The sequence below is a fragment of the Oreochromis aureus genome, linkage group 10, assembly GCF_013358895.1.
Source record: "Oreochromis aureus strain Israel breed Guangdong linkage group 10, ZZ_aureus, whole genome shotgun sequence".
Lineage (NCBI taxonomy): Eukaryota > Metazoa > Chordata > Actinopteri > Cichliformes > Cichlidae > Oreochromis > Oreochromis aureus.
In genome coordinates, this window is record NC_052951.1 from 4,085,300 (window position 1) to 4,108,444 (window position 23,145).

General features: G+C 41.1%; 1 protein-coding gene across 2 annotated transcripts; it reads right to left on the reverse strand.

The window, feature by feature from the left end:
- Window positions 1-291: 291 nt before the first annotated feature.
- hnrnpl (heterogeneous nuclear ribonucleoprotein L) lies at window positions 292-17,459 on the reverse strand. 2 transcript variants are annotated; one of them, XM_039618077.1, is made up of 15 exons: window positions 17,442-17,459; window positions 12,804-12,910; window positions 12,206-12,324; window positions 11,628-11,865; window positions 9,872-9,957; window positions 9,659-9,755; window positions 9,494-9,566; window positions 4,392-4,427; window positions 4,057-4,125; window positions 3,703-3,953; window positions 2,459-2,580; window positions 2,134-2,335; window positions 1,058-1,115; window positions 840-935; window positions 292-717 (listed from the first exon to the last, which is right to left on the reverse strand). In XM_039618077.1, the coding sequence occupies exons 2-15, from the start codon at window positions 12,885-12,887 to the stop codon at window positions 659-661; spliced, it is 1,590 nt and encodes a 529-aa protein (XP_039474011.1). In that variant the 5' UTR covers window positions 12,888-12,910; window positions 17,442-17,459; the 3' UTR covers window positions 292-658. The 2 variants fall into 2 exon arrangements, with proteins under 2 accessions (XP_039474011.1, XP_031598512.1); XM_031742652.2 differs by lacking the exon at window positions 17,442-17,459 and having other exon boundaries at window positions 12,781-12,899.
- Window positions 17,460-23,145: the final 5,686 nt, after the last annotated feature.

Consider the following 23,145-nt stretch of genomic DNA (forward strand, 5'->3'; position numbering starts at 1 on the left):
AGAACAGGATTAACCAAATTTATACCCATATCTCTTCACTTTATACAAGTGCTTGTATATTTGCTGTTATAACAACTAGCCCCCCCCCTTACAATCCCCAGCCAGCTGAAGCCGATCTTTTCCTGGCAGGTGTTTCTTCCCGTTAAAAGGGATTTCTTCCTTCCCACGATCATCAAGTGTTTGGCTACAAGAAATAGTCTGATTGTTGTAGTTTTCTCTATAATATTGTAGGGTATTTGACTTGGTGCTTTACACTGTAAGTGTAAACTGGAGCAATATGAATAAAACTGATTTCACAGAATGCATTTTATTTTCAAGAATGGATTTGAAGAAATTATACAACACAAACAATCTCTGATTATGTGACACTGGTTAAATTATTAGCAACATTATGGTTACTGTTGGCTTTATTTAATAACCAAAAGACAGAAGGTGGGGGGCGATCAAACATAGTGTTGTGAACATACAAAATAAACAAAAATTTGAAGAACATGGTAAAAGTTAAATAAATTATTTAAAAAAAATTATAATTTAAGTAACATTTTCTAAAGCACGTTAATCCTAGGTATTGTCAACACAGCTTTAATGGTACGTGAAACAGAACTGCAGTATACTCTATCCAAAGACAGAAAACATTACAAATGGTTTCAAGGAAGATTTAGTTGGCATGGTGTGTAGTTGAGAAACACAGCTTCAGTGTATAAGGGTAAGGCCCACCTAGAATATAGAGGCCAGAAGAAAAACTTTAATCATAAAATGTAGAAAATGTCATTAAGCGTTCAAATGTACAACATACCAAGAACCACGTTGGCTTGTTGATCTACATGTTAAATACTTACTAGGGTTTTTCATCTGATAATGGTTCATCATAGCTAGTGCTTCCATGGCATCATTGATGGATTCCCACTCAAGCAGGCCAGATGAACTCCGCTCACCTGTCGTGTCACATGACATTACCATACTGAATAACACTTCTGTGTTAAAAAGCAGTTAGGACACAACAGCACAACCAAATTATGAGATAACTTTAGTGACCAAGTTACAACATATTACTCACTCTTTCCAGTGAAAAGTTTCACACTTGTGGGCCTCTTGATTCCAAGTTCATCACAGACCTGAGCACAGAAACGCGTTTCAGTGAATATGTGAGATGGATGCAGTGTTGCCAACTCGTCAGTAAGGAAAATCGCTATTGGCTGTCCTAAAAGTCGCTAAATGGCGTAATCTCCTAATTTGCATAATTGGTCCTACCGATGTAATTGTAACAGACGCTGTAAGAGAGAGAAATAACATTGTGGAAGAGACATAAAGTGATTTCAAAAAAAAAAAAAAAAAAAAAAAAAAAAAACACACACACCCTAAAAGCATATAGAATATATTTAGAACTACAAATTAAAATTTCTCTTAGCAACTATTGTTTTCAATAATTCCAACCCTCCTCCTTTATCCGGACTTGGGAACGGCAAAAGTGACCCGAAATAGGCACTCTGGTGGAGTTACTGTTTTGGTGTGTGTGTCTTTTTAACTAGTTTTAAACCTTTTGATCCACAAAAAGTAACAGTAAAAGAAGAACATTTTTAACCATTAACAATCAAAATGGACATAGCAAGCCTCACCAGACAGCTTCAGTCGAAATCGGATGTATTTAGTTAAGGCTCTGCAAGGACATCCAATTTCTAAGTTTGCAATGATTGGAATGATGTACAGTTACCACTGCTCCCCCCCCGCGTTACAGTCCAGGGTTGGAGCAGTGGCTTCACTCATGTGCAATTCATTTGCAGCTTGTATGCGTAGGGGTGAATATCTCGTGCTCTGACATCAGCTCGGGGCGACTGCTGCGTGAGGACTACCTGCCGCCTGTGAGCGTTTTCGCATGGGTGAGGTGCCCACAGCAGCACCAGCTGCATGTTGAGAGTAAGAGCGATACGTGCTTTGACGTGAAAAAGTCGTCATAAGTCTCCAATAACACCAGAAAAAGTCGCCAGATTTGTTGCTAGTCGCTTTTTAGGAAAAAGTCGCTAAGGGGGTCTGAAAACTCGCTAAATATAGCAACAAAGTCGCTAAGTTGGCAACACTGGATGGATGCTTTTGGCCATCACAGATAGCAACCTTTGTTGCTTTTTTTTTTTTTACCTGATTAAAGATCTCAGCAGAGATGTCGGGTTGTGCATTAAAGAAGTGCAAGACATTGCTCGGATGCTGAATTCGGTTTTTAGCCGCCTGCTCTGGTGAGGTGAAGCGGTTGTTGCGTGATCCATGGAAATCTTTAAAGCTGCTTGTGTTGTCCTCTAATTGGTAGCACTGTCCTGGCACAATAGCCTGTTGCTTGGACACACTGAAAGAAATAAGGCCAGAGGTCTTGCATCTGTTTTGTTTTTTTTATTTTTTTTAAAGGGAGAAATTTATCTCAAAAAGTCTGTGCTGATGTTTCTAAATTGTTTCGGAGAGTTGTTCTTACCATACATTGAGTTTCTGTCCAAAAAGGAAGTTATTGTTCAAATGAGTAATGGCCCTGTCCACAGAGTAACAGTCTCCCATCTCCACCATTGCTGCTCCAGGTTTACTCTTCATGAACTTGACCTGAAAGAAAAATAGACCAAAACAATATTACCCAGCACTACACACAGTATTTAAATATGCAACTTCTTATGATGACTTTTTTTTCAATGGGACTTTACCTTTCTAAATAAACAAAAAAGACCTTCAGATTGTCTGAAGGATGGACTTGAAGCAAAAGGATGTTAACTTTATGCCCGTCTTTCTTCCACTTTCAGCATCAACAGTAAGCCACACCATCACATAGTGGGCTCCATTTCTAAGCTTCTAACATCAATAACCAACAGGCTTTTTTGCTATTGGTAAATGGTAAATGGACTGGTTCTTATATAGCGCTTTTCTACTCTTCTGAGCACTCAAAGCGCTTTACACAACTTGTGCATTCACCCATTCGCACAAGCACATTGTTGTAGGTGCTTTCTAAGTAACATTCACACACATTCATACTCCGATGGATGCATCGGAGAGCAATTTGGGGTTAATATCTTGCCCAAGGATATCTGGCATGCAGACTAGGGGAAGCCAGGAATCGAACCACCAACCTTCCGATCAGTAAATGACCTGCTCTACCGCCTGAGCTACAGCCACCCCATTGTTAGCAATGTTAGCAAACAAAAACAATAAGGTTAGCCAGTTGGCTGCCTTTGGATAACAAGCAATCTGTCCCTCTTAGCAGGTAAGGTGTTACCTACCATTAGAGAAATGAAAGCTTTATCCAAAAAAGATCATCTGGGCAAAGTGGAATTTGGCTGTCAGTGGAAAAAAACAAAACAAAACAAAAAACACTGGCGGCATTCAGTGCTACCCCTCGGCCTCCTAGCAGATACAGCTAGAAGGATATTTAAGTTTATACATCAGTTTCAAAATTCTGCATCGCCTTGTTCTCAAGTGATCGTATTCAAAAAAGGGTTTTACTTCCTCCGAGTATATACACTTGTTTATTTACTTATAGTTGCCATAGTTTATTTAATCTAAATGTTTAGTAGAGTTTTCACTATGTTTCAAGATTATTACACAACCAAAATGGCCGACAAGTTAGTATCACGTGCTAAGCGGTCACATGTCTGCAAAATATTATAAACGCCCTTCACTTATGGGGTCTAACAGCAAAACAATGACTTGATGCTTCAGTCAGCTTTCACTTACCCTCTCTACATTGCCATACAGGCAAAAGATGTTGAAGACCTTGTCAGCATTGATCTTAGAGGGCTCCAGGCCATACACCATAAGAACTGGAGAGTCAGCGTGAGGACCGTACTCAGGCGGTGGCGGTCCATATCCAGGACCGTAGCGCTGGTTACCCCGACCACGCCCACCCATGCCTGGCCCCATGCGATGGGGAGGAGGGGGGCCGTAGCTGTCATCGTTGTAGCCATGATAACCTCCTTGTGGTCCACCTTAAGATGAAAAAACAAGCAAAACAAAAAACATAATTGTAACTGATTTTGAGCAGTGTTCATTTTTCTACATGTCACACTAATTTGATTATGCGATGTTTACCATAATCAGGTGGGTGATCACCCAGAAGAGCAGGCTGCCTCTGCCGTTTGTTAGGATTGGCATTGGGATCTATAATAGCAAAAAAAACGTTGCCCATCAAACAGCTTCTTTACCACGTGTCTCAAAGGTACCTTGCGTGGGCTACAACATGCTAAGGGACATGTTTGTGCATGGCATGCAACTGAAGGGCCTGAAATCTTTAAAAAGTGTTCAAACATTCTGCAGGTTTTACAGGTGACATAATGGAGATTTTTTTTTTCCACAGTGACTTTGAAAGAAGATAGCTTTCAAATTTTAAAGTCTTATATCTGCCATTCTAGTACAAGCACACACACCTTGTGAATTGTTCCAATTGCCTTCACCATCAGCATCTGTGCAGGTACACATGACACACGTCAAATCCAATAAAACAACATGAAAAAAAAAAGTAGCAATCTGGCAACACTATATAAAGACATTTCATCACATGCTGAGTTGCTTGGAATAGAGACATTAAAACAGAAAATCAAAGAGTAAAATACGCAATGTGCTAAGAGCAGCACCTGCTGTTTTATTGAAAACTATTTGAATATCAATATACATTTATTACAAGCCAGGACACAGATATAACATGAGGAGTGAAAAAACATCAAGCACTGAAACTAATAACATGGTGAAAAATTAAAACCAGAGAGGTCAGCTGATTTAACGTCAACAAAAAGTAAGAACAGATTTATTTTTGTTCAAAGAAGGCTTTCCTTCAGCTCACTTCACCAAAACTCAGTAAATATTCTTCTTAAACCAGTATCTGTTTAGCAGGCACCTCTTCCTTAAGGTTAGGGTAGAAGTTGTTTACTCCCTATGCAATTACTAAACCATCAAGTTCTCAGTAATAATTTTGTCACTATGTGCACATCATCCGTGGTAAACAATCATTTCCACCACCTGTTTGTTTATTTACAGGCTGCAAATGGAGGTCTTCATATGGAGGCTTCATATAGGTTGTTCAGCTTGTTTAAAACCAAAGTAGTGCCAAAATGGGGAAATTTTGAGTGATTTTTTGAAAAGACTACATATGTAAAATGCTTTCAATGGTGCATTTAAACCTAAACATCAGAACATCTGGCATGGCACTCAAGCACACCAATAATCCTAGTGTCAAGGACAGTTTCACAGTCACAGTGTTGGCCATGTTGGACAGCTACATTGGCCTGACAGAAATATTTATTCTTAGTACTTCACTCATTCCACATCTGTTAAGTGAACTAGAATTAATTTGGCTATATGCTTGTTTTTTCCCCTTCTTCCACTGCAGGCGTGTTCTGTTTTCAAAGTGCAGTTGTTGCATATGCAACAAAAATGACAAAAAAAACTACTACAACTAGTCTAAAATCCAATCCTAAGCATACTAAAAATAATTTCTCAAATGTGTTGCCTCTGATTGCAGACCGTGAATTGAAGGCACGCCTTGTGAAAAACTAGCAATGTGAGTTGAGAAATCTGGAAGGAGCTACCAGATGTCAAGTCTTATTTTCCAAAAATAAGCAACAATATATATATTTGATTAAAAAAGAAAAGAAAAAAGAAACTTGGTTCCATTACATCCTTACAAACCATCTCCCATGTTGTTGTGTTATTATGCATGATAACCAAATTCCACATATAAAAAAAACAAAGAAAGATCTGCCTTGTTACTCACATTTGAAATTTTTATCTCATACTACAGTCTAAAATGCTTTGAAATCGACTGGACTTTGTGAAATTTTGTGAAGACTTCTAACCTCTCATCACCTCTCATCCAAAAACCAACTATACACACACAGGTCAAGGTCAAATATTTTCTACAACTGCTCAGTTCATGTGTTGTATGTACTGCAGCAACCTATAATTGTACTCTTTAAAATGAATTACGTGACTATTACATAAAAGACATCTCCATCTCCCAATTTAAAACAACAGTATGCGATTTCTCCCCACAATACTTTTGAACTGTTAACCATGAAGTTAGATTATTCATTTATTTCAGTACTTACAGCACCATACATGGAGCATGGGACACAGTGAGAAGAAAGGGGGCAGTCTTCAGCAAGGATGCTACTCGCCAATCTCTGACTCCAGCCTCAACTCATTCTCCCTCTTCTTGTCTTTTCTTTCTTCTTTCCTTCCTTCCTTGCATCTCCACCAGCAGAGAGAAAAGTACATCCATGCGTCCATGTTGGGTTTTGACTTGCTGCCGCTCTGTTTTTGGAAATTGTGCTATTAGAGGCTCATTTCCAGCTTACCGTGCTCTGACCATAAAGCAGGACATATGCACCGATTGAGAGTGGGCTGTCAGTCCACAGACACACTGAGCCAAACCTGCATCACACGGGAGGCGTTAAAGGCATCACTATGGGCCAGTGCAGCAAAAAAAAAGGAAAAATGAAAACAATGCAGAAACAACACAAGAATAGCACAAAGAGGAGGAGGGAAATGGGAAGGAAGGTACAGGAAAAAAAAAAAAAAAAAAAAAAAAAAAAAAAAAAACAGAACACCAGAGTCCATAAATGCAGAAAGCTTTGGGAAAGATCTGTAATCTGTTTGCCTCTGTGCTTGTATGCTTGATAGGTGTCTGATGCTTGTGTCTTCATGGGCCCCCCCATGGATATTTCTTCTTGTGTAAAAATGGCACTCACTTGATGTCGTTTATTTGGTTTAATAGCTGTCAGCCACTTGCAAAGTGAAAAAAAAGCATTCAGTGCTTGACAATAAGTCACTAGAAATATGATGTGCTGTCATAGCAGTTCAGCTGTATGTTGCCTTGGATATTCGGCTCGCTGTGTTGTCATGTTGTGTTCGGCACAGGAAGGTAGAGATGAGGAGTATTAGCATGGCCTCTTTTTTGTATACCGCCCCCGTATGTGGTGTCATCTGTTCCCTGGTCAGGCTGAGTGTGTCTGAAAACTCCTTTGTTGCTTCCTGTGGTTGTGTTAGGGTAAGCACATCCCAACAGTTGGGAGGTGTGGTCGCTATGACCACACAGATGACCCCCACCCTCATCATCAATGTGTTGTGTCAAAGTAGGGACTCCTCGGAGCTCTGCAGATGGCATGTGCTGTACTGGTATAGTGATGGTAGTAGATGCTTATCAATCTACAACATCAGTCTGTAGTGGATATGCGGGGTGTCTGTTCGCATGGCCTTCGAGTATTTCTGTCCCTCAAACTGAAAATGGCGGCTACTGCCCACCATCAAAAATGAAATGGATTCCCATGTCAGGTGGTGGTGATGAGCTTGGAATAAGGGAGTACCGAGTTGAGGTTGTGTTCCGGTATTTGATGCCCCACTGTGTCCGACGTACAGTATGCCACAGAGCAGATTTACATTAGTTGTGGTTGTGGTTGCTGTTGTGCTGTAGAAGCCGCTGTGTCTGCTTAGAAGTTGAGGTAAGCCTGTATGATTCTGCACAGTGAGGACACAAGGAGTACACCTCTAGGTCGTAAGGCAGCGCAAGCTATACGATATCAAAAACTTTCTTACGAGGATATGATGTCACAAACTTGTATGAAATTTGCAATGTACATGTTGTGGTTCTGGCTGTGTATAAGACAAGTAACTACACCTTTTACAGTGTCTAGTGAAAAATATAAATTCTCCATCAGACAGCTGCACCAAAGTAAAGCATGTGCCTGTGATCAGGTTTAAAAAAAACCCAAAAAACAAATGAACAGAAAAAGCAGCCGTAGGGTCTTTGTGATCAAGGTGAATTGTCTTTTTCCAGCTACCGTGACATCTGAACAGCCAAGAGTATTAAACTGGTCACAGACTTGGTAGTGCAGCAACACTCATGTTTAAGCATGAAAAATCTTATATAATTACCCAAAAAGGTAGCCATTTTCATTCTACACCAATTTTGCTAGAGCTGGTCCTAATATTTTGTCCATCCTTCTGAGATACTCAAGGTACACAACACATTAGGAACACTGAACTTTGGAGCTTTACTATTTATTTGATTTATTTCATGAAATGCTAATTATCTTGGGTTCCACCACGATTATAACACATGAAATCTGCATTTAACCCATCTTTAAGCTCACATCACTTTCCATAGTGTTAACTGTCACTTTGTTTTTTTTGTTAAAAGTGATCATATACTCGACACATGTGAAAACGATTCATCGAAAATTAATTAAAAAATTAAGTCTCACACTATAACACCAGGGCTGTTCGATATAACGATATATATCTGATGGCGATATGAAAATGCCTATTGTTTCAAATTATGCTATCATTTGTTTCGTGGTGTCACAAAATAAACTGTTTACAGCAATATTTTTTCATCGTTTTGATGGTCACTGTAGAATTTCTTAAAGTTCTCTCTTTCTCTTATATTTAATATAACCACACTAAGGACGGACATGCGACTTTTTTATGCGTTGTCGGTAGCAACAACAACGGTAAAACCATCGCATGGCTCAGCCGTCTGCTTGCTTATTTTCCATATAAACCTTTCACAATAAAGCTGAAGATCCTGTTGAGATTTTTCAAAATAAACTGAATCACATGAAATAGTATGCAGAGTGTTTACGGATGAGAAGCTAAAAAGAGCCGTCAGGTGCTAAAAAAATGAACCTCAGGACAGGCGTTTCCCCGCAGCACGCCGTGTAATAAATACTCACAAAGGCTGTTTCAACTTATGTAACACTCGACTACAGGTACACAACGCCACGCTGAAAACACTTCACCCAAGTCGAATTGCGAGAGATTCACAAAATTTACAGAAAATTTAAAATTTTTGTGATAAATATTGTTGTCGCGACGATAAATGTCTTATATTGGGATATGAGATTTTGGTCAGATCGCACAGCCCTATATGACACATACTGCCTCTGCTGTCAATGCTAACACCCAACAACCTTCCAGCCTGCGAAGTCTGGCCAACATTTGAAACCCATCATCACACGTCTTCTACAGATCCAACAAGGACACTCAGTTGGAAAGCAGGAAGCTTGATTTAATTCTGACAAAATCTCCACTATGTTTTAAAGGTTAACTGGTGTAACAGCCTCTGCTGTGTTCACTGGTTTACAGTTGGCAGAGATGTGAGATTGTGCAGCTGTGACATGCTCTACAGGGAATGTGAACCTATGTGAAGAATGGTGTGCCTGCTTATGCTGCTGTGATGAGTGCAATGGGCTTTTCACATGCATGAACCTATAATTAATGTCAGCTGCCCCTGAGGTTGCTCCTCGTGCCCTTACATTGTGCCTGCTGTGTGGCGAGAAAATGCACGAAGACTGTGAAGGCATCGCAGGAATACTGCCTCTGACAGGGCTAAGCTGCATGGTCAAAGAAACCATTCGTCTGTTATCAAAGGCAATACTCCTGGAGGCAGAGAACCCTAACCATCCCATACAATGCCATGAGAGGAAAAGAGAAAGAAAAAAAGAGGGAGGGACGGGCAGGGGCTACACGTTACCTTGGCCACTCAGGTTGGGATTTGTGTAGTCCCATGTGTCCTGGTCATTCTTGAAGACATTGAGGCGTGCTGGCTATAGAAAGGATGGCAAGATGAAAATGATTTTCTTCTCACAAGCACCTGATATCAAGACTCGAGCAGTGGTTATGTTGGTTAGACACTTACCTTAGCATATTCAATCTTTAGGGTGCAACAGCCGGAGTAGATGTCTGCCCCGTTAAGAGAGGCTTTAGCCCTCTGGGCACTCTGGACCGAATCAAATGTGGAAGCAGTGAGTTAAGGGGAGGTCTGACTGCATAAAGGTTTAAATGCTCATGTAGAAACATACTGATGTTTCTGAGTGGGAGTAGTAAAAAAGAAAATGATCTAAAAGGATATTCGACCATGGCCTGAACACCGTTTTTTCTGAAGATGACAATCCTCTGTACAGGGCCACAGTTGTTACAAATAGTGTAGAGTACATCCTGTAGGGTTACACAGACAGATTGATACATCGCTATAGTGAGAATACTTTATGTGACAACATACATTTCACCTTTAAAACACAAACACACAGTGCTTTGACAGCTCTTACCCAAAGTCAAAGAACTAGATTTTTTAAACGGCATCAAAGGGGAAAAGATACTGATAATAGTAGTGACGAGTATTGTAGAGACCAGCAAAGATAAGCAGTGGAGCAGGACCAGATGTATGAAACAAAAACAGATACAGGTATTTTTAGGCTGGATGAGAACTTACAACATATATCTCAGTATTTAATGAGATGTATAAGGAATAGATCACAGCAGCACAAGTACTTTCATTAGAGCAGCTGGAATCATATAAAATAATATAATTAGAAATAAATTTCAGGAACGTTAATACAACCAATTCACATATTTCTTTCTGATTTTTTTTTAAACATTACAATACAAACTCTTTTCACTAAGCTGGGGATGGTTAACATTCTTTAAGATGGAATGATGTGAAGATCTGACTGGGTCTGTAGGATACAGGCATGGAAACTAACCAGCATGTACAGCTGTAGACTGGTCAGCGACCAAGAGGCAACATCTAGAGCAGAAACATTACATTAATAAAAGGTTAACTGCATTTACTCTAGCTGCCACTGATTACAGACTCGCAAAATTAATAAATAAATAAAGAAATATTTTTATAATTTTACAGCCCTGATTTCCATTACTTGTAACATTTTAAATGGATTTCGGCTCCAGGTGATCCAGGAGAAAAGGACAACAGCTACCTAAGCGAAAACCTGTAGTTATCCCGTACGTGTCAGGAGTATCAGAACAGCTGAGACGCATCTCCGTGGCTTTCAAACCCCAAAACACGCTGCGCCAAAAATTAGTCCACCCCAAGGATTGGGTCCACCGACACAAACAGAGTGATATAGCGTACGCTGTTAAGTGCCAGGAGGATTGCCATGATTTATACATCGGGGAAACCAAACAATCTCTGGTGAAGTGGATGGCACAACACAGAAGAGCTACCTCATCAGGTCAGGACTCCACAGTCTGCTTACACCTACAGGCCAGTGGACACTCTTTCAATGATGAGGACGTACACATCCTGGACAGGGAAGCTGGTTTGAGCGCGGAGTCAAGGAGGCCATTTACATGAAAAGGGAAAGACCACCTCTGAATCGAGGAGGGGGCCTAAGGGTACATCAGTCACCATCTTACAATGTTGTGATTGCAGCCATTCCCCCCACCTCTCTGTAAATGGTACTCATGGCCATTGATCAGTGGTCTTTGATCAATGAGCTTGATCAGTGGTTGTTGATCAATGGTCATGAGAATTTGCATATTAATGATCAAGGAACTGACCTCACAGCCCATTGTTCCTTCATTGGTGCTGGTTTCAGTCATTATGCAAATGTACTGTTTATAAGATTGGGGAAACCTGCAGTCAGCTGAGACTGAAGAAGTCACTTGGATGAGTGACGAAACATTTCTCCCACTGAAGACACTACGGACATCTGGACACTACGTCCAGATGAACAGAATCAACTTTTGGGGATTTTCAATGGATTATCTGACTAGCATTATCAGATACCTGATATCTAAAAATGAATTCACTGAATGATCTGTGGGAATATACAATACGAAATCATAAGAAGATACTTTTACATTACCGTGGTAATGGGATAGATGGGGTTTATAATTGTGAGCAGCAGCACATTGTTGACGCTCCGAGTGTCATCCGAGTCTCCTGGTCGGGAGATCTTCTGACTAGTTGAGTAGTTGATGAAGGCAGGGTGACCTGCAATGTAAACCTGGTTCTCTGCTGCATAAGTAACAGCATTGCAGGAGCCATTCATGTCCTCATACTCCACCAGGGCCTGCCGCTTCTTGGGCATCATAACTACAAAACTAGACATTAAGTAAGAGAAAGATTTATAGTTCCCACACTGAACCATGTTTCATAAATAAAGGCACAGGCAGCCTATTAATCAAACTACACAACTTGAATCTACTTATAAGCAAACTTACTTTGCCTATAACTTATCAAACTTATAAACTGAGTTAGCAAATATGAAATTAACAAGAACCGACATTTAAATCAGCTCAATACCTTGTTTTTTGTTAGTTGATAATATTCTGTGGGACATACGGGAGTGTATGGTTGACATCAGACATGTTCATCAATCTCAGCCATTGAATGCAACAAACACGATAGAGAAGCTTCATTTTAAGTGTGTTCAGTTTTTACCTGATGGTGCCAAACTCTTGCAGGGCTTCCACCAGGTCAGCCTCCATGACACCGTCCACCAAACCCCTGATGTGCACCACCGGGGAGGGGAGCGGTTTGTGAGGGTCATCGTAGCTCTCCTATTTAAACAAAAAAAAAAAAAAAAAGGAAGGAAAGAAAGAAAGAAAGAAAGAAAGAAAGAAACGCAAGATAAAGTTTGCTGGGACATAAACAACACAAAAATAGCCAATCTATGTCAATCAGCCCTTTAACAATAACTGCACTGGGGATTTGCGTTAGAAACTGACATTAAACTGCAACAGTTATTTTGCAACACTAACTCTAAAACGTGTCTTCTATCTGTACACACAGTGAAATCGCGTGTCAGTAAACAGCTACTTCATATTACACAATAAACCTGCAATTACTGTCGTTTAAACGAAATCTGACCCTACCATTGGCTTGTTTGGTTTAGCTAGCTAGTTAGCTACTTCATTTTGGCTAGCGGTGAGACAAGCACTACTTTTGTTACAAACTATATTTGTTTCTTAGATAAACAAAACTAGCCCATTTAAGCATACTAAAACACCAACTACCGGAGTCAGAAGGAAACACTTGCCGTTGTCATTCCTCCGTCTTCAGTTTTCTGTCTTTTCGTTGCTCTGCCACCTTCTCCGTAGTATCGGCCCGCAGAAGCAGCCATGTTGTCCTGTCCCCTGTGCCGGCCTATAGAGATTGAAAATGTGACGTCATTGAGGGGTAAAACCGCAAAGGATTGTGGGAACCCAAGGCATACTAGCGCACGCAGGCTTTCAATTGAAATAAGTTACACAGCGATAAAAAGAAACAAAAATGCCAAGAACCTGTTGTATTATTAACTGCACAAGCCGGAGAACGACAGCCGCGTGAAGTCGACGGGAAATGCGTTTGGTTTTTATCGGATTCCGGCGTGGAAGAGAAATTCTCCAAGCCATGTCTCCGAAGTCACGAAGAGGCGACGGATGGCCTGGATTGCCGCTATCAGAAGACCTAATATAACGTTCGAAAACACTCCACCTCACATGTTAGTCTGCTCCAAGCATTTCCACAACGGTAAGTGTTTTGTGGTATTTAATACGTCTTATATGGCGCTGAACAGAAATCATCACGCTATGCTCCTTTGTTTATTGTGGCTCTGTGTAATGTTTGCTGTATTTTGTAGGCAAACCAGCCTACGAAATGCTGGAATGCGATCCAGACTGGGCACCCTCTCTCAAACTGGGCCACACAGAAGTTAAAGCTTCTACCACTGCTAGATTTGATCGGTTAAAACAGAGATCGAAATCAAAACAGCCACGAAAAGGCCCGCGTTCCTCTGGGGCAGAGACAGCTCATGCAGGTGAAATCCATCCAGGTAAAATTGTCAATGTACATAAATAAATACCACTTTTTCCACATTAAGCACTGTCTTATTTTTGCACTTTCAATGATCTTGTCTTTGTCTGTGTGCATGTATGTCTTTCAGCACCAGTCACTACGGAAACTACAGCTGAGAGCCAACCACAGCAGATAAATCCAAAGCACCAGGATGAAGATCTGCAGGAGTGTAAAATGTGTTCTCAAAGGTTACAAGAAATAGCACACCTTCAAGAAGAAAACCTAGTGTTAAAAAAGAACTGTCCAAAAAGAAATTAGACATGGAATTCTTGAAAGACGAGAACTCTAAAGTTAAATTCTACACAGGGCTGCCTTCTTTTGCTTTACTAATGGGGTGCTACAACAAATCAGCCCGAGCTTGCCAGACACTGACAGGAAAATTTCCCAGTTTCAGATGCTCTTGCTAACTCTCATGCGTTTAAGACTCAACCTTCCGATTGCACATATTGCACACCTCTTTGATATTAGCCGGACAACCACTTCCACTGTGTTTAACATTACTGTAAATGTGTTGTACGCTCACCTGAGTCCATTGGTGCACTGGCCTGGAAGACATTGCATACAGGCCAGTATGCCACACCAGTATGTAGAGATGTTTGGTGACCGGGTGACAGTTATTATTGACTGTTTTGAACTGTTCATAGAGAGGGCACAAAATTACGTGCCATGGCGGAGACATATTCAACATACAAAAGTAGACACACAATGAAATATCTCATTGGGATCACACCACAGGGGACCATCTCTTTCATTTCTAAAGGATGGGGAGGGCGTACAAGTGATAAACGAATAAGCGGAAACTTCTGGCTTTTTACAGAAGCTTTCACCGGGGACATAGTGCTCGCAGACCGGGGTTTTGATATCAGGGAAAGTGTTGCCTTAATGGGTGCCACTTTAAAAATTCCAGCATTTACAGGGGTGCAGATCAGCTACAAGCAAAAGATGTGGAGGACACACGAAAACTGGCACATGTCAGGATCCATGTTGAGCGTGTTATAGGCTGTCTACGGTCCAAGTACACTATCCTAAACGACACCATCCGTCTAGGTTTTGTGGTGCCATGCGAAGGTGAGAACATGACTTTGCTGGATAAGATAGTTGCTGTATCATGTTGCTCACAAACATGTGCCCAAGTGTTGTTGTAAAGCAAGCAAGTGATGAATAACTGTTTTCCAATTTGGTCTTGTTTTGTTGTGCAGCTATGTTTTTAACAAAATGAAATAATAATGCACAACGGTATATTATTTTGCCTTTGTCCTGTAAGCTTGATAGTAACATGTAAAACTTGTCAGTTATAAATAAAGACAGTCCTGATGAATGACTTGTGCAACACTTACTTTATTTGTATTGGTTCTGACACTGTATATTAGTACAGTCTGAAAAGAAAGATTGCGTATGGACATAAAGAGATAATAATTTACAGCACAGCTGTAGAGTGCAGTGGTGTGAGACACATTTATTGCAATTTTAACACGTTATAATAATTCACTGTGCGTAACAGAACAACAGATAACAAACCATAAAGTGCAGAGTACAGGAAGATGTGTCCACCTTAATGTGACACTAAACATGAAATCACAAGAAAGTCCTTCAATATAAGAGTTGTCTCAGAATGTGTGTAACTGAAATACTTTGATTAGTTTTCTATGCAAGCTTTTGTCTTTCTTTTTTTTTTTTTTGTCACGGTGACATCCATGTAATGTGGCCCTTGTGAAACACTGGTTTCTGGATCACTGTAGTGATTGGCCAAGAGCTCAGGCATCACAACTTTGTAGAAAAAAAAAAAGCGACAGGCAACATTTTAGTCCACAAGTCTATATCTGGCATCACACGTGTAACAACACAAGCTTTTGTTGTCCACACAACAATGTCACAAAAGTGTGACTTTGTAACATAGATCTGTGTTTGTACCTGCTTGTAGTAAATGTGTGTCTTTTTCAACTCAACCCTTCCATCTTTTAACCCCAAACAAAACCTGTCATCTTCACAGGCCTGCAGGAGGTTGTTGTTGCGGTGTTTATATGGGCATAATTTCCACACATCCTTCACCACAACATTCACATTTTACTGGCGCATCAGGGGTGGCACCTAATTCTGGGAATGCGGGGTTGATTATGAAACCACACTTATCAACTTTAAGTTCTCTATGCACCCTTTCCTGTGAGGTGTACCACTCGCGTGCTGTGTTTTCATTGTCTCTTCCCACTTGAATTGTTGCGGTTCTTGGTTGGAGAGCTGATGTGACAGTTTTTGTGGGTAGCACACTTTCTTTACAGTTGACAACGCAGGACTGGCAGTGGAGGTGGACACAACCGCATGTATGTTTGACGCAGTGATTCTTCCTGCTCGTGCTGTGTGCCAAAGGTCACATTTGTGCTGCTCCCTGGTTTTCTCCTCCAGTGCCTCTGCCTCAGCCTTTGAGACAACGACACAGTGCTTCAGACGTTCACAGTGCTGCAGAAGGACAGATAGCTGACAGCCCTTCAACTGTGGGTCAAAGATGCGTAGCAGTGATTTGGGGAGGACACGAGGCTGGACAGGGTCAGCATATAGGTGGCAGAAGTCCTCCATAACAGCGCATAGGCCTGACCGGTTTTCATGCATGAGATCTGTGAGAGACTTTAAATCGGCCAGTGTGCGCACTTGTAGTGAGCTGCCACCAGTGCGAGTCCGGATTTTGGGTTTAGGAGAACAGTCACTTTGTCCAGCACTACATGATTGGTCGAGTGCCCTTTTTCTTGCTGCACTGGTGGTGTAGTCAATTGTGTGGCCTGGTACTCCTTGCACTCTCTTGATGTTGGAGGGCATAATCCAGTAAGCTTTGACATCTGTCGGCGTGATATTACCTCGTAGACGCACAGTAGTGTCAACTTTGTAAAGGAGAGCCGCTACATGCACACACTTCTCTGCCACACCAGCCATGCATGTGCAATGTGCACTTTCAACGTCCCCATTAGATTGCAGAATAACCCAGGGCTGAAGAGGCTTTTGGCTGAGGCGCATGGGTGATTTACCTGAAACAGTCAATGCAGAAAAACATGTTTGTGAGGACAGAATGTACAGTAAATGTGTAGCTTTGCATAAATGGTAAATTGTCCTGGCAGAATATTGCGTAAACTTCTGTTATTACCATGGTACATAGACAACAACATATTTTTATTCACAGGATATATGACAGATTTTTGTCTCAGTGATTGCCCAGTACGATTACAGCATACAATATTATTATCACTGCTACATTTCTGTAATGCATACCATATATTCTTTGCACTACTAATTAATTACCGTGAGCTAAAAGGTCCTATTTATAAACGGTTCACGAATGTGTATTTATGAAGACGATTTGTGAGACAGGTAAACTTACCGTTGTGCGTACGATGGTCTTGTGCTCAACACGGTGCATTTCAGGTCCTGTACCCATCCGTCCGTGAACTGCACCTGGGCCTGTTGCAGTGACCTGAAGTTACTAAAAACTTCATGAGTGTATGCACTCACTCCAAGAACCATGTAATTATAAATCTGAGCGTGGTTAAAGTTGGGCAGCACGCTGATGTCTTTTGTCCAGTCTGTGTGCTCGTAAGGGTCTAACCCTTTCACTCCTTTGATTTTTCCAAGTACCTTTTCTTTGCCTTTTCCTCGAGTCTGTCTTTGTACGGACCGGCATTGTTCTCCTTCGTTTTGTACATTATTTTTTGGTGAGAAAAGAAAAAGCAAGACGGTATTGGAACGTGAGAAAAACGTTTTGCGGTGCTGCAAATGCTTGCATTTGATGCGGTAATTTAAATGTCCTGCCTTCACCTCCCGGCATGCAATGCGCGAAAGTCACGTGGTCTGTCAATCTCTATTGCTGCATTCCAGATACGTGGGAAAAAACGGGATGGTATTTCGATAACAATCAGCAACGGCTCTATTTTCAATAAACCACTCTAGACTTCCACCGTGTAACTCCGGAGACTTCCTTTTACCATAAAAAGTCATATTTTATTCTGCATGTGAGACGATGACTCGAATGACTAAACATTTTTCTCTCTGTGAATGTCCGTTCGACATTTAAAAAAATGTCGTTTCGACTAATGTGTTATGAAGCTTCTTTTTCCCATGATGACCTTTGAATGCAACGACAAAGTGGCTCGCGCTTAGCATGTTCCTATTGGTCACTCTTGCCTGTCAATTATTAATGTCATGACAGGAGGTGGAGTTGATCCCTTTGTTCATGTTTTAGAACCAATGATTATAATAAAAACGCTTTAATTTAGTTTGATTTTAATCTGCAATCAAAAAACAGCGAAAAACAGAACATTTCGTAACTTGAGCCTAAACAGTTGTAATTTCACATCACTTCTTGCTTTCAGCACATATTTAATATTATGAAATGATGGTGATTGAACAAGAGCAAGAGAAGAAGAATTTTATCTGGCTGATTGTCTCCACAAGATAGATATTCTATTATACAAGGGGGCACTGGCCAACCCCTAAAATTTGCTGCCTACCCACCAGTGGGTGGCAAATCAAATCAAATCAAATCACTTTTATTGTTACGTCACATTACTGGTACAATGATACAGCAAACGTTAGTGAGATTCAGAGGTGTCAGCAAAAGATATGGCATATATGAACAATATGGAGTGCATAGTGTTGAAGTTCCGGTAAGTGAGAGTGAGGTGCCTATGAAGTGTCACTGTTCAGCAGTCTGGTGGCTTGATGGAAAAAGCTGTCCCTCAGTTTCCTGGTTTGGGACCAGATACTGCAGAACCTCCTGTCTGACGGAAGTAGTTTGAACAGTTTATGACTGGGGTGACTGGAGTCTTTGATCATCCTCCCAGCTTTCCTCAGGCACCGCTTCCTGTAGCTGTCCTGGAGGGAGGAAAGCTCACCTCCAATTATCCTTTCAGCACACCGCACCACTCTCTGGAGAGCTTTGCGGTTGTAACCGGTGCTGTTGCCGTACCACGTGGTGAAGCATCCAGTGAGGATGCTCTCAATGGCACAGCAGTAGAAGGTCCTGAGGATGTGGGGGCTCATGCCGAATCTCTTCAGTCTCCTGAGAAAGAAGAGGCGCTGCTGCGCCTTCTTCACTGTTTGTGTGAACTGTGAAGAGGCGCTGCTGCGCCTTCTTCACTGTTTGTGTAAACTGACAATGTGAGATCCTCCGCCAGATGTGCACCTAGGAAACGGAAGCTGCTCACTCTCTCCACAGCAGCGCTGTTGATGGTGATGGAGGTATGTGCTTCTCTACACCTTCGGAAGTCCACTATCAGCTCCTTTGTCTTCGTGATGTTGAGGGTGAGATGGTTCTCTTGGCACCAGTGTGTCAGGGCACTGACCTCCTCCCTGTGAGCCATCTCATCACCTTTGGTGATAAGACCCACCACTGTTGTGTCGTCCGCAAACTTCACAATGATGTTGGAGTTGCTAGTGGCCATGCAGTCATAGGTGTAGAGTGAGTACAGGAGAGGGGTCAGTGCACACCCCTGTGGAGCACCAGTGTTCATTATGACGGGGGATGAGGTGATGCTGCCCAGTCTGACCACTTGGTGTCTGTCAGACAGGAAGTTGAGGATCCAGCTGCAGGGAGAGCTGCTCAGTCCTAGATCCTGCAGTTTCCTTCGAGGGAACGATGGTATTGAATGCTGAGCTGTAATCTACAAACAGCATTCTCACATACGTGTCTCTCTTCTCCAGGTGCGAGAGGGCAGTATGCAGTGCCGGGCTATGGCGTCATCATATTTGGTCTATTTGGGATGTTTTCACCTGTTGTGTTGGGCCAATATTAGTGTAAGTATCTATCTAAATTATCGATCAAAATAATTCACATGTTCAGTACTAAAAGTTCCAGATGTGTGCATGTTGTAGTCATAGTGGTCACTGTTGAAAGTTCAGCAACAGTAAACTGTGTTATGAAATGGGCGGAGACAAGATGGGGACTCGAGACATTTATCTGAGCTACAGGACTCACATTTTCTGCTTTTACATACAAAGATGCTCTAAGGGAAAAAAGACAATTCTCTAAGTCCAACAACAATATTCAAATTCAGCACATTAATGAAAAAATTGATAGAAATAATCAAGCAATTATAAAATGAAATTAGTGGAAGGGTGAAATTTGCCCTTTTCACCAGTTAAGGTCTTGGATTTGGAATGAAAAGATGTGTGAATTGAAAAGAGCATTTCCTTCATTAATATCTCTGGATGTTAGGAACTAGGTTGCAAAGTAACGTCCTCATCAGAAAAACAGAGACAGCACAATAAAGTGAATGAAGGCGGATAACAAAATGAAAACAAATTGCAACAAAAATGCAATTAGAATTAGAATTGTACTGCAGCAAACCACACCACGTTAAGAGTAAACAGAGGAGTAAACAGTAACACATTGCACAATCATTATTGTGTATCTGTGCCTGGATTAAATACTGACATGTAGCTATATATATATATATAGTAATGCCCTTTAATAACTATTAACCTCATATACTTCATCAAATAGTTACTCTGATTCTTAGTCATCATATCGAAAATGAGAGATTTGGATAGGTTGTTTGGCTCTTGGTGATTGCTTTCTTTTTACAACCAGGACAGGAGAGAGAACAAGAGGAGAGCGCAGAGCTGATTAAGAGTGAAGCAGACTGATGAGACACCAGGAGAGCAGGAAAAGGGAAGAAGAGGAGAACAGATAAGACAGAGGTGACACAGTTTATTTATAACACGGTAAAAGCAGGAGCTGTGAGACCAGAGCTGGCTAAGTTTAAAATACTGTAAACATCACAGTTTGGATATACATGCTTCATCATCATCATCAACATCATGGTCTTACTCCTGCTTCTTATAGAGAAAAATCATAACAAAGCTGAATAACTCAAATTGCACTGATTATTTATTTCATTATTATTCTGTGGAAGACAGTTTGACCTGATTTTACTATCAAACATAGTAAACATCTTTAAAAAGGTGTTTTTATCAGGTGAAAATCCAAACAATTACAGGGCTGGGCTAAGCTGCCAATGTTTCAAGAGCAACGCCCCCTGATGACATCATTCCAAACGTTACTGAAAATGATGGTGCCTGTAACTGTCCTCTGCCTACAAAATCGTGGGTTTACTTAGAGGTTGCAAATCATCTGAATTTAACATTAGAAAATAAAACAACAGGGTTTTTTTCTATTTCCAAAATGATACAATCTGTGTTTCACCATTTCACAGGGCAGTGTCTCCAGCACTCCTTGAACATCAGCCAAATCCGTTCAGACAACCAAACCGCTCTCAGCGCTTCACACCCAGAGAACACAGTTATAACTGCTTTGCCTCCAACACCACACTCTTCAGCCACCAGGAGGAGCCTCCTGACCGTCACTGCACAGACGAAGTTGTCACCATGTGCTCCTTCTGCGCAGGTGGGTTTAGGCTGATGCTCACACACACACAGTAGGATGTGGATTTTGCCTCTAAGCTCTGAAATAATGGATTTTTCCAGACAGGACAGACAAGTTTTATGCTAATATAAAACAATGTAAACCGGAGATTTATTATAGTAACTGAGGATTGCATGGGATGACCTTGGGGTGAATTTGGGAAGACTGGCAACTCTCTTAAATAATTTTCACTTGTGAATAATCTTAATAACTTCAAATTGTTTGGAAATGTCCATGTAACCCTTGTAAGATTATTGCTGAAGATGAATCAAGTGTATTTGGTTAACAGCACCTAGGTGTTATTTACTCTCTTCTTCTTATAGAAGTAGCAAGGATGCACTTCCAAATGCTTCTTCATTCTGCCTCAGCTCTTGACAAATGGTGCACCACGTGTGTTATAGCAGGTCTGAACAATTCAAGAGCTTGAATTGAACCAGACTGAGTGTTGCGCTGTACAAGGTTGCTGTGCATACAAGTGGAGTTGCATGTGCTGTCCAACTTAATAGATGGTGCCGTTCAGTCATGGCTATATGTCTTGAAACATTTTATACAGACATATATTCATGCATTATAAAAACATAGGATCAGGTGCTGATTTGTGGAAACTGCCATGTTGCTCTCCCATTTTGAATACTTCGATCGTGTCTTTTGTATGTGACTAGATACTGGACATATGGCCAGTAAGAAATTGTACACGTTTGCATGCTGTGGAAGCAAATTTTAACATTTAAGATATGAAGGACCATAGCTTTATTACCTGAAAAAGAGTCCCTTCACCAAAGAAGTGAAAATGTGAAGGAAAGACACAGTGTGATCTGGATAAAACATCATCCTCTTCCTGGAGTCAGGGCTCTAAGACATGAAAACATCAACAAATATGGCTATGGTTTTATTCCCGATATTGTCACAATTATCACTTATTATCCGCAGCTGAAGACAGCTGACAACAAGTCAGCTAAACAACAACAGCTGGTTATAAGCTAACATTATGCCAGTGGGCTAATGTTGGACTCGAGTGTCCTAAAAATCAAACTTTCCCTCTGAACAGTTTGATCACATTTTCACGTGTTTATCTGTCCTGCCTCTTCTCGCCACAAACCCCTCGCTGCAGATGGATTTCCCTCGCTGAGCCTAGTCCTGCCCGATGCTTCTTCCTGGGGAGTTTTTCTTTCCCATGTTTGATCCACTTCAAAGAAAGTTTCATCATTGCTGGCTAACAGCAGGAAAAAACCCGCACTTACCAACAGAAAGTTCAGGATATCCTTAACAACTCACGCCAGTATCGCAGTCATCAGTCAGAAGTGACTCGCACTGACTCACGTTTTCTGCACCGTCTTGAATTGCAGGTTCTAACTTGTGAATGATGCCGTGAGGAATGAGTCAGATAAAGGTTGGCCTTTTTACACAAGAGTGTGTCTGCACCATTAGTTGCAAAGCCAATGAAGTTTCATCTGATACCTGCCATAACTGCAGGATACAGCAAGCAGCAGCCCCTGTGCATAAGTGCAGTTAACAAGTTGTAAACAATCAGGCAAATGTCTGATGCATAGAATGAATTTGGTTAATTTCTCATTACTCTGAAACAGCGATCTAAGTTTATATGTAATTTTTACTGTTGTTTGTGGTGTGAACTGCTTGAGAAAAAAATCTTCATGTTTGGCTCACATTAATCGCAGCACATCACAAACATCTGTTCATTTGGGCTTGTTTTACAGTCCCAGGACCTGGATACCTTGGGTAACAGTCAGTGCAGTCTAATGTGAGGCTCTCTGTACTACAGCTGAAGCTTGGCCCAAATAGGATCACAATGATCCCAAGCACAGCAGCAAAGAAAAGAACCAAAGCCCAGTCAAAGTCCAGACCTCAACCCAGTTGAGATACTGCGGCACAAATGCCTGAAAGCATCAATGAACTGAGGCAACACTGTAAAGAGGAGTGGGCTAAAACTCCTCCACAACAAAGACTGATAAAGTCAGACAGAAAGCTGCTTCAGGCTGCTAAATATGGTTCTACAAGCTATTGAATCCAGGGTTGCAGAAAGTCTTTCATAAAGTGTTTTTATTTAAACATTTTCTTCTTCAAAGTCAACACCATCTTTAACTGACCCATCCCAAGGTAATATATATTACTTGAAGATTAT

What these genes read in the sequence shown, in the direction of transcription:
- hnrnpl (XM_039618077.1), bottom strand. Translation starts at nt 12,887, where the DNA reads ATGGCTGCTTCTGCGGGCCGATACTACGGAGAAGGTGGCAGAGCAACG. An exon ending in AAGACGGAGGAATGACAACG is followed by an intron (nt 12,325 to 12,803) that starts GCAAGTGTTTCC and finishes TTGTTTAAATAG; the next exon opens with GAGAGCTACGATGACCCTCA. An exon ending in CCATCTATCCCATTACCACG is followed by an intron (nt 9,958 to 11,627) that starts GTAATGTAAAAG and finishes GTAACCCTACAG; the next exon opens with GATGTACTCTACACTATTTG.